The sequence below is a fragment of the Neopelma chrysocephalum genome, unplaced genomic scaffold, assembly GCF_003984885.1.
Source record: "Neopelma chrysocephalum unplaced genomic scaffold, ASM398488v2 Primary Assembly neopelma1_88, whole genome shotgun sequence".
Lineage (NCBI taxonomy): Eukaryota > Metazoa > Chordata > Aves > Passeriformes > Pipridae > Neopelma > Neopelma chrysocephalum.
Window position 1 is genome coordinate 1,069,270 of NW_020897750.1, and position 12,233 is coordinate 1,081,502.

A 12,233-nucleotide genomic window follows, 5' to 3' on the forward strand; every position below is an offset into this window, starting at 1 on the left:
ATTCATCTTTGCCTTTTTGAATATTTTTGCAACTGGGAAAATGCCTGTCTCATCAAAGTTTGTTGATGATGCACTAATGTTCCAATAAATAACTTGTTTAACTTACTAAAAACTCATAATTCAGATTATACAGAAATCATGATATTGAGGTGCATGTCTGTTAAGCGTTAGATCCTAGTTCTGAGCCATATTTGATTGAGAAGAATCAACTGGATTTTCCAGTACTCCTTGAATAGTTACGAAGACATTTATTTGAACTTCTAATTAAAACAGTTATATTTTTCTTTTGGAAAATTTACTTGATGAGTGCAGGGGAGGATTTGCAAAGAAAGGAGCAGAAAATTACTATTTGTCATGTTTATTGTAGCAACATGTAGGGAAACATGAAAATAGAGTCCTGTGTTGCAGTGTGTTGTGTATTATATTTTAGTCTAAAGGAAGACAACAGATGCAGGATGAGGAAGGGAAAGGAGTGTCTAAGTAGAGCATGATGGAAGAGATGCATTAGTTTTTCTGCCTTTTTTTTATTATTTGAGCTAGCTTCATTTTCTCTAAATCTTTTAAGAAAAGATCTGCATTAGGATAGGATTACCCGAGGGAATAACAAAGAACAGGTTTGGACATTCTGTCTTTTGAATGAAGAGCTGGGACTGGCTTACATTCTTCAGTGTCATTCCCTCAAAGGTACAATGATGGTGGGAATCTTGTCTGTCTTTTGTGTGCATCATTATGAGAGTTTAAATAAAAACTGAGCTACATTTGGGGAAAAGGGTAATACAGAATCATTGAATGGTAGAATGGTTTGGGTTGGAAGGGACCTTAAAGATCACCTAGTTCCAATCCACCTGCCGTGTAAAGGGGCTTATGATTCCAAAAACAGTGTTCACTGTGTATATTACTGAGTTCTTTACTAGTTAAATTCATTTATTTAAAGCTAAAAACATTGAGCAAGAAGGTTGCTGCTATTTGGTGGTGATGATGAATGTTGTTATGGGTGGGATCAGTCCATCACTACTAGTGCAACTGGGCAGCAGTGAGTGTGATGCCTTAAACCCCCTAATGTTTTTTATTTTTCTAATTTTGTAAGCCTTATAAGTTTTATAGGTAATAGAAGTAGATTTTAGAAACAAACCCCTTTCTCCCTCTTCCCCGTTGTACCCCTTAGTTTATACATTCCGTAATCCTCTCACCCCATTTCATACTCCCCATATCAACCCTATTCCCATATCCAGTAGAAAATGTTTAGTCTCTTAGTCAAGGCAAGCCTGTCTTGTTTGGAGAACGCCTGTATCTTGGCCTAAACCGCAGGACAGAGTCAAAGAACTGGGTGACTCTGCTCTCTCTACCCCGAAGATGAGGAAGAATGATGAAGAGGGGGTCCCAAAAAGCCCCCCGACCCAATTCCAGGAGGTGGACTAGGCCAAAAGTTATAGGGTGGACACACTTGGGATTGGCCAGATATTGTTATAAATGTAACATCCCGGACACAGCCCGGCGCGGGCGCGTCGTGTAACATCTATTTGCCTTGGCTAATTAAACCCTTTCTTATCTCACCCCAATGGCTCCTAGATTTTTTTCGTAGCACCAGCTGAGCAGGCATCAGTGTGCTGTGATTTTCTTGTCCTTATAATTAGTAGTCTACCTTGAAAGCCAATTTTTTTCCATTCAGTGCTTTTACAAAATCTCAAATAACAATCAAAGTTAAAAAAACAATGAAATCAAGAGTCAGTTGCCTTATATTCTTGCTATTCCTCAATTTATTTGCCTTTATTCATAAAAAGTGTTGCTGTGAGTGCAATGCGATTATTTGGATCTCTTCCCTTTGTTAAAATCTTGTGTTATTCCTTTTCCTCACTTTTGTTTTTCTGTCTCATCTCCTTTAACTCACAGCTTCATACTTTCCATTGTTGCATGTTTATAGAACTACTTGGTATTTTGATTTCTCAATTAATTTTTAAGATTCCTGTTCCTATTCTTTCTGAAGCTAGTCTTTCATCTTGGCTTTGAAAATAGCCAATGGTTGAAGAACCTGAAGAGGAAACTGCGGTGGAAAAGGTTTGCTTCTAGATGAACTCAAACCTGACCCCTAATTTTGTTTCATGAGGAGTCATGGCAACAGCCTACTAGTGGGAGAGAGAAAGGGAGAAGCTGCCCAGGCAAATTGCTTCCTAACATCAGAAACTGTGGGTCTGAAATCAGTGATTACTCATTTAATTTTTCCCCAGTTTTTCCTACTTTTTTGAAACTAGATAAAAAAATTAGGTTTGAGTGGTGATGATTTGCACCTTTTATGCTGTGATAGTTATTATTGATATAATTTTAATTTATTCAGACAGTGATATTTTCATAATTTTATATGACCTTTCACATCAAGTTATTTAAGTTTTCGTTTATTGCTAAAATCCTGTTTTAAGAATATTTGATATCAGCATAAATTATGACAACTGCAACCTATCTCGAGATTTTCTGGCTGTGGGTAATTGTTAAAGGTTGTGTATGCTGCAACATTTTATGCTCTGTGTCTTACATGAAGCTGTGTTTTTTAGGATAGATTCGCATAGTTTGTAGAGAAGACAACAGTTGTCACTTTGAGAGTAATCTCATAGCATAAAAGGCATTATCTAAAAAGCTGACAGTTTTTAATGTAGCATTTTTACTGAAGAATCTAGTACTTAAGTATGCAAACTACTCCAGCTCTATATGTGTATAATTTATTTTCAGAATCTATAAAAACTTACTGTGAGTTGAACTCAAAGTTTTAAGTATTGAAATTAAACTCTCATTATAGTTTTAGGCATTTACCACTAACAACATAATACTAGTTTATAGGAAGCTCTGTTTACATGGAATAACCCACATGGTTAAACAGCAGGGGAGTCTTCTGCTTTTAGTTAAAAACCTGCTGTTTCTGTATGGCTTATTTACTACTTCTTTAATTCTTAATGTAGTGTGCTGTGGAATTGAGCATGCGAAAGTCGGCAAAGAGTTCTGTTTTCTGCGTCTAGGGTTATTACTTGCTGTACAATAATAAAGGCACTATTTTATTGGGTTAGTTGTAATTAACTTCAGCACTAGGCATTGATATAAATCATTCCTAATCTGTTTTCTTTACATTTTCATTCTTTTAAACTGGTTTAACATAGCTTCTTTCTGTCGTCCTTTTACATAAGGACTGGGCTTGTAATTGCTTTTTTGAATTAGGCTGTCGGAAGCTAAATGTGCATGTTGGTCCAAGAATTGATTAAGGAACACTAAGGAATTTCATATAGCACTTTTAAAAGATTTGTAATAAATACTCTATAGCGGTGATCTGTTATAACATTAGAATTCGATACAGTGTTGTCATGCTGTGCAGCTGGGAAAATATTTCGGTATAAGAAACTTTGATTCGGTTTCATAGTTAAAATAGTAAACAATTATGTGGTTATGAATTAAAAAAAAAAGGTCATGTTCCAGCTTTTCCCCAGAGTATATTTTATGAAAGTAGCAATCGTTATTATAATCTTTGTTTCCGTGTTTTTTCAGAGGAAAAATACTGAAACACTTTTAGTTTTCATTTTTTTTCCTGCTCAGTCTTAGTGTTTGATACCAAGTGGGTCCTGTGCCTTTCTGACTGATCTATCAATACACAAGTGTATTGCAGCATGTTCAGTGGTTCCTTAACAGCATAAGCTTGAAATAAGAATGTTATTTGTTCTTTTCAGTCAGTTTAGAAACACTGAACGTGTTTGTTTCTTGAATTTCTTGTCTTTTTCCGGGGTAGATAGTCACAGGCGCACAACCTCAGCCCACCTTTATAGTTCATTAGTTAGATATGAGTGTGTTTGGGATATTTTCCCACAACAGCAGGCTTGGTGTTATACCTTCGCTGGAGAAGCTATTTCATCTAGTTCATTTTTACACAACTTTCTCCTAGCAGACTCATTAAAATTTTTAATACAAAGACTTCAGTTGTGTACTGTCACTAGCTGATTTTTTGACAAAAAGCAATGTCTTTTAAATGGAATGCCAGCAGTAAATACTTTTTATTATAACTGAGTGTGTTTGATAGTTTTAAAAGTCTTATAAAAATAATTAGCTCTTTTATATAGTTCTAATGGCAGCCTTGCAAGTTTCCCCTGGAGCAGTCTCTAATGAACAGGCCTTGATTTTTCCAGTTGGGCTTTTAGATTCCCTGAGGACTTGACTTCAGACCTTGAAGGGCAGCAGCTGCCATTTGTCTTAGGACCGGAGTTGCCAAACAGACAGACCATGTACTAATAGGACACATTTGTACAGCCTGAGTATGTGGAAGCCCGATAGAGCCCTAATGATGATCATCTGTTGAGAGCTTGTAGCTGGCCAGGGTTAGAGTAACTTTTATCACCCTTATTGAAATCAAAACCTCTGTATTGATTGGTGAGATAGCTTGGCTTGTTACATAGATGCAATGTTAAAGCTTTCATAGAGAAACCTTTGTTTAAATTTCAATAAATCCAAGCCTGTTTGATAAGGTTTTGTCCCTGACAAGGGGTTCAGAATTTTTAGGAGAGTAGTAAATATTTTTGCAAGTTCTCACTTTGTGTCAGGATTCAGCAACAGTGGTGATGTTCTGTAGAGAAAGGGCCATGGATATAATTATTAAATTATTTTTTCTCTATCAGTTTCTGATAGTTCTGTCATTATTTATCTGTGGTCTTAAATTTTATTTGAACATACAAGTATATCTGTATGTATACTGGATAACTTTGTCTCAAATGTATTTTTGTGCTAGTCTTAATTTGTGTCACATCTTTGCCAAATGTTTCTTTCATAATTACTTGGCACGTGCTAATTTTGATACTAAATTGCTACATAATTTCTAGATATGATTTCCCGTAATTCCATGTTGGTTTTAATTTTTTCAATGGTGTTTTGTAGATTAAAATAATTTAAGCATGCTTCAATTTTTAGAAGTAATTTATGTTTGCAGATATTCTGCTTAACATGCAGTCAAACTTTTTTTAATTATGAAGAACCCAGCTGAGATATAATTTACTTTTCACTCTATGTTCTTTATTGCTGAGTTCATTCAAGCCTGTAGTGGATGTGGTGCTGAGAGAGTGCTGACACCAAGTGCAAACACTGCTGAAAAGTTCTTGATAGTTTACTTTAGGCACTTAAAGATTAGTATATCTCTCTATGAACAAGTTTTTCATGCAGATTTGACCTTTACTCTAGGATATAATATGTCTCCTAGTCATATGTTAACACATTTTCCCACCCTGCTCCTTAGTGCTCCATTCATAGTTGTCAGTACCAAAGTCATCCTTTTCCTTTGTTTCATAACCAAAATAAATTAATAAAACTCCACCAACTTTATGGGAAGGATGGATTAGCAAAGAATTTGCTCCTTTTTTCCTGCTTATTAGTGTGTGTTTCAACTGCTAGATATAGTTCTTAATTGTAGAATGTGTTAAACTTCTTAGAAGGATGTTTTTTTAAGTTTCTGAGAAAAAGGAATTATTAAGGAGCATGCAAGTGTATGTGTACATGAATGAAAGTAGTAGTACAGTTTGTTACAGTTGAGAATAGAGCAGTTTTCATATATTGCAAATGTTCCAAATATTCTGTTCTAAAGATCCATGTTTAATTGTTAGCCATCAGACCAGTTGGTGGGTTGGTCTTGCAAATGTTTTTATATAGGGTGAAGAATGTATATTTTGGGGTAATTCATAGAACTGTAGAGTGGTTTGAGTTGGAAGGGACCTTAAAGATCATCTAGGTCCAACCCTCCTGCCATAATTGTTTGAAATGTGATTATATTTTTTTCTTTAGAATGTTCAGGTGAGCAGGGATATGTCCATTTGCTGACTACAGGCAAGCACTTGAAATTGCAAACCAACAAAAATGTTAATCAACAGAATTTTCTTGGCATTTGTTTGAGTGATTACAGTTTAGGTATGGTTATATTGGGTTAGATAAAGGCTCCACCTTGCTTGTTTTCTGTCCTATCTCCATCTATAGACACAAAGAGATGCTCAAAAAGAATAAAATAGGACAAACAAGTGTAATACTTTTCTACTCTCCAGATATTTTTTGCTCAGGTTATTTTCTGAATTGGATGCAATTTCTGTGTATTTAAGCAATATCAATATATTTATCCTCTTTGTGTAAAGAACCACCTGCATTCTTTGTTTTGAAGCTGGCTCCTGCTGTCTACTGCTTGTAGAAAAAGCTTTTGACCAGGCCTGTTTGAGTAAATAAGAGGCTCCTGAAGTGTTAGAACTGAACAAGGATACTCAGACTGAGTAGGAAGCCAACAACAAATGGAAAAAAAAATAGACATGACACCGGAAAAATCAAGTTCAAGGCAGAAATTTTTAAGGACTTTCACTTATCTGATGATACCATGTGATTAGAAACACATTATTTTTAAGAAAGGAAATATGAGGACCAAGTAATATAAAAGACTTTTAAAATGCGTCTGAAGACTGAATTAACTACATATACATGTAGCTGCAAAGACATAAAATGGAATGTACGATTACTAAAGACTATTTGCTAGACTAATCTCATTGGTCATGGTCTAATGCATTTTGTTGGTGTTTGTATTTCCTAGCAAAAAGTAAATGTGGTAATTTATGAGTTTTGTTAGAGCACTTGGTACTGTCATATGAGTGATCATTAGTTGGAGTTAATTAAAAAAACCCACTGTAAAATAGATTAAAAACCCCAACATGACTCAAATGGGACAACAGGTCATGATATCAACCTTGAGGGAGATTATTAGTTTCTGAAAGGAGGGGTTTAAGACCGCTACTGTTTAATGTTTTCATTTAATGACCCTTGTGCATGCAGTAAGAATGTGTTAATGAAACTTGTTGATGATATGAAATTAAAGCTATAGAGAACTTGGATATAATTTTGCTTATGGCAGAGTTGTATATAAAGTAAATGTAATATGTTATTCTGTACAAAATTGTAATTCAGATTAGTTTTGAAGCACCATTTCAGGAAAGGGGATAGTACTTGCATTTTATCTAGAGTACTTATGGAGCTGTTTATAGATTCTATTAAGGAAATAGGTGAAACAATAATGAGTTAGGAAATCTCCTTATAAGACATAGTATTTGAATAAAATGTGTTAGTTTTGTTGTAATGGTTATTTTTCATTGTAGTTATTTGTGATAATGTTTAGTGCTTCTGGTTTTTTCCCTGCTTCACTATTGAGTATACAGTGACCAAAAGCATTAAAATTAGATTATGTCTCTCAGTTACTAAACATTTATAGCCCTAGGAAATGCTGGTCAATTAAGTACAGCTTAGAACAGGTATGAAATTATTGACTTTGTTGATCTTCCCTTACAGTCCTTCCTTAGGAAAGTGCTGAAATGTGTTTTGTAGTTATTTAGTTGCATTAGTGGTTGAGTTTGAAGCTTTTAACATGTTTTTTCCCTAATACTTTTGGGAGATGGATAACTAAGATGTTGATATAATAATGCAATATGCATACTGAGTGTAATTGTTTGAGAGTGAACATATACTGTGGGGAAATATTGAATGGATCATGAAAGATGAAGACCATTAGTCTTTTCTTTCAACTATTAAAATTAGCTTTAGGGTGTGTTCAACTGTGACTTATGAAATTGTTTAGACTAACACCTTCTTTGATCATGTCTGATATAGAGAAAAATGCTGAAAAGTATCATTATAAATGCACTTTCTTTTCACTTTTGGCAGCCTCCATCTTCACCAATTAAATTTTCAAGTGTTATTGTGAGTTCTTTAAGGAGCGGAACAGCAGATGGACACTGTCAGAAAAAGAAAAATTATTCTGCTTTTCTTGAGTTTTCTCACATTTAAACTAACAGAATAGTTTGTTATCATCATATGAAGCTAAATATTTGGAAACTGATAATACACTGAAAAAACTCTTATAGGGAGTACTTGCATATGTTATTTTGTGTAGAATATTAGAAGCTAAAAGGCTTTTTTTTTATTAGAATAAATGCTTCTTAAAACCACTTCAGGCAGCTTACAGGGTAACTCAAAGTCATGCAGTGGTGGCCATAAGAAGGTAATAGGGGAGAACTGGGGGAAGGATGGTGGGAGAAATATTGGTAAGATATATGTAGCAATAAGGACCAATAGTGCTTCTTGATGTAGCCTCAAAAAAACCCCAAAACCCCATATGTGAAACAGAACTTAGCTGGTGCTTAGAATGCTGTTTTTTTATTAATGCATATAAACTAGTTACATAAAAAGTAATGAAATACATTTATAATTCATGATGAATAATACATCACAAATTCCAATTATTCTACTTTTAATTCTGGCTACTTGAAAATTGTACTACATTGTTGCAGCTTAAACAATGGTCAAACAATGTGTTGGACCTGGAACACATCAAGCCTTGAGAGATCAGTTACAATCATTTCAATGCATTTCAAATTTGGAAATCTTTTTCGGATGGAGTGGGTCGACAGGATTTAAGTTGTAAACAAACAACATTGTTCTGGTGGCTTTTGTGTATGTCCAATCAAACCTTTGTGTCACTGACTGAGAGAGAATTCTGCAACACTGAGCAGCAAAATCGTGCTCTGACACTGCATATTAAAACCTCCTGCTTTCAGAAATCTGAAATTTGAAGTCTGACATATTTGCAGTTTTGCACTTTTTGCCTGCCTTGGAGCTGATGAGGTTTTTGAAAAGAACCATAGTGATAGAAGTACTGATGTGGATAATCATTAGGATTATTTTTTCATGAAACAAGGACTAAAAAATCAAGGAGACTGCACATGGAACTTAACTGTCTGTCTGCTGCAGAATCAGTCTTTTGTATTAGATTAGAAAAGGTGTAGAATTTAAATCAAAAGTTGTATTTGTCTGTTCTATCCAAATGCCTCTACATTTATACCAAAATACAAGGTTTACACATTTACTACCCTAATTTCCAGCTTGGTCAGCTTGTTCCTATTTGGTTGAGGACTGAAAATCTACTTTGTGTTTTTGTTAACCATTTCTCCTCAGCTTTCAAATGAGAGAAACAAGCCCCAGTGATAGGTCAGCTGGGTTGGTTTCTTTCCACTGCGTCTTATGAGGGCCAACCAAAACCCACCTATGTGTTTAAGAGGTGTAGAATTTTGCTGTAATTCAGAGTTCAACTGTGTTTAAGGAATGTACAGTGCATTTGTGTCTGCCCCTACCATCATTTCAGTGTGTCAAAAATATGTTAAATTTTTTTGAAACAGACTTTTGTGTTAATGGTGTAATATTTGGATTGTTAACAGATATTTTTTATGAGTAGAGGTGGCTGTGGGATACTGAAGTGAGAATTATTTTCAGCAAATATGCTAACTAGACTTCAAGTTATAAGAGAAATTTGTGTCTAAAGAATGAGCCTTGCATTAATGTAAAACAGTTTCTAGCATTATCAGGGTTCAATAAGGCAAAAAGCATCAGTGAACTGAGCTAAGTTCAGAATTATCACATGACATAGCAAAAGAAAATGACGGACTCCTTTGTGGGATGTTTTTTGTATTTTCTTCTCTCCTCAACAGAATATGACCTTGAATAAACAATCCTGTCCTGTTCCTTCCTGATGGCATTCATTCTTCCTGATTAGCACACAATTAATGCCTTGTATGTTTGCTAATGCTGGTGTAAGTTGCTAAAACTGAAAAGAAAGTGTGTGATTTTTGTTGCTGAAAATGTCTCTTCTTAGTTTTGTTTTTATGCAGCTACAGTTTTCTCTTCTTTTTTCCCCCCCAGGAATGGCAAAACTCTATACAGAAGAATGCTGGTCTTGCCTTTATTGAGCTTGTTAATGAAGGAAGGTAAGTCACAATATTTGATAGCATCTCGGTCTTAGCCTTCAGGAACTTGTGTGACTTGAAATTTTTTTAAAATAATTTTTCTTTTTCCTTTTTGTGTCATTTGCTTTGAGTTCCACAGGCATGATTTCATATTCTTTACTTTGTAAAGTACTTTGGTTCCATTCTGAGTATGGGATTTTGCAGAATCTGAGTGCTCTTCAGTGACATTAAATATTTCGCTTATCTGTGTGTCATGGATTTTCTTTCTTCCTGTCCTTGTGTACTGCTTAATGTTGAAACTATAATTTGTATTCAGCTAATCTCTCGAGAAAGGGAATTGATATTTGAGAGACATTATAGCTAGGAACAGTAAGATAAGCCTCTGTTTCAAAAATTAGATTCCAGTTTGCTCATTTATTTCTGATCTAGCTCATAAAACAAAAAGGGAGACCCTTTAAGGAAAAAAAATCTGTTAATATTGCCAATTAGTTTTATGCTCTAGCCGTAACTTTATATGTATATTACTGGAACTTACAGAAAATGACAGAGCAGGTGATGAGGCCATGCTCTTTGACTTGTAGTGACTATTCAGAACCATCAGTATTTTCTTCATTAGGAATTGAATGTTGAGGCAGACAAGAGCAATATTTACTTTTTTTCTAAAGAACTTTTTTAAACATGTCTTAATGAATTACCTAAGGTGTGCTATAAGAAAAGCCATTTCTTTAAACCTGAATTATGTTAGTAACTTCAGCTCATAAGACTCCCAATAGAAAATAAATTTTACATGACTAGAACAGCTACTGAATTAAAAACAAAATCATTTATCACATAAAAAGATATTTTATATAGCGTGTTAATTTATCATTGTAGGAAAGGGGAAAATGGCTATTTGAGAATTTTTCTGTTAAAATGTGTAGATGTTCTCAAGATACATAAAAATAATGGCCATTTTGACGGTTACATTTCAGTTTGTGGTAGGAGAAACACCATTCTCAGACAGAAAAAACATTTTGCTACTAGTCTTGATCCCAAGGGCCAAGGTAAAGTAACAAGGGTGTTCAGTTACAGTGTTAAGATCTAGCCTGTAGTTGTTTCCTATTATGTGAGGCTGACCTGTCTTGACCTTCCTTACAAAATGCCCGCTATAAATTTGGCCCTTGATTAATGTTTTATTAGCATAGATAACATAGAGATCCCACACACATGTAAACCACAATGTAAGGTTCATCTGTGTAAGATGATTATCGTGAACAAATCAGTTGCTGAGACTGAGCTGTAAGTAGCAGTTACCTGGTAGCTGTTCAGCTTGTCCAGGTCAGGCTTTCAGAGAGCATTTTATCAGCAAACTGCTTGGGATTGACTGTTTTCTCTTCAAAACCTGCAGTGCCCATCACAGACAGATGGAATCACTCCCCCACCTCCATAAACAACATCAATAACGTATAGTCTGGCCTGAGCAGAGTGGTTGTCTCTGGGACAAATGATCCCTTGAAGACTGAAAAGTGTGGTTTTGGTTAGAAGAAAATGTCTAAGTAATTGTTACTTCATTTCTGACTTGTAGCAGACTTGTGTTTTAGGTGTTTTGGTTTTTTTTAAAGTGGGAACATAACTTTCATTAGGGTGAAGAGGAGAGGGGATTAATTTCTTAAAAATGGCTTTTTTTATCTGTCTCCATTTTCCTCCATTGCTGTTTATAGGAGCCTTTAAAGTTATTGCTGAATCGGTCATTGCAGTGCTTTGTGGCTTTTCAGCATTCACTAAAATGAAAATATTATCCCTCATATGACAAGAACTATATTCTATATTTCTTCCCTTTATGCAGTTTGCATTTATTTTCCTTGGGCATAAACTAAGACTAAAACACTTCCGGCCTTGGATTTTCTTGTATTTGCTATTTTTATGTATTTTTACCCTAACATTGTAATCTGAGAAACTCCAGAAGCTGAAATCTTTTAATTAAAACTTAAGAAAATAGATACCAATGCAGACCTTAGCTGTATGATTTTTTAATAAAAGCTGAATTTTAAGTTGTTTCTAGAAGCGCACAAGAAAAGAAGAGAAGGTGATTGAACAAAGGACAGAACTGGTACAGCAAGTAAGGAAGGATATCTGTAGGGTACCATGGCACGAGAGCTGGAATAAATAAAATTAAGGACTGGAAGAACTCTTGTCTGCTGCCTTGATGGAGAAAATCATGGTCGTGCTATAAACTTTGTAAACCAGGGATTTGTTCCTGATATTTATTACTAGTTTTTTGGACTAACAATGCCAGAGGATATTTCAGTTTGAGGTGTGTTCTACTGGTTTTGTTTATCAGGCAAATAAGACGACTGAAAAAATCTTTCTGGAAGAGGATTTATAAATCTCTTCTTATGCTTACTTTCAAATGTATTTTTTGCTTTTATGTGAAAGGTATCAATGTACCTCTCTCTCTCACAGCGGCTGAAAGTTTTA

General features: G+C 34.8%; 1 protein-coding gene across 3 annotated transcripts in view; it reads left to right on the forward strand.

Annotated features, from left to right (window-relative positions):
- The window catches only part of LRBA (LPS responsive beige-like anchor protein), a 401,639-nt gene that overhangs the window by 122,106 nt on the left and 267,300 nt on the right, over positions 1-12,233 (forward strand). For all 3 annotated transcript variants that reach the window (XM_027692706.1, XM_027692708.1, XM_027692707.1), the window contains one exon: positions 9,733-9,797. In XM_027692706.1, coding sequence (XP_027548507.1) covers positions 9,733-9,797 — 65 coding nt within the window. The remainder of the gene's footprint in view (positions 1-9,732; positions 9,798-12,233) is intronic.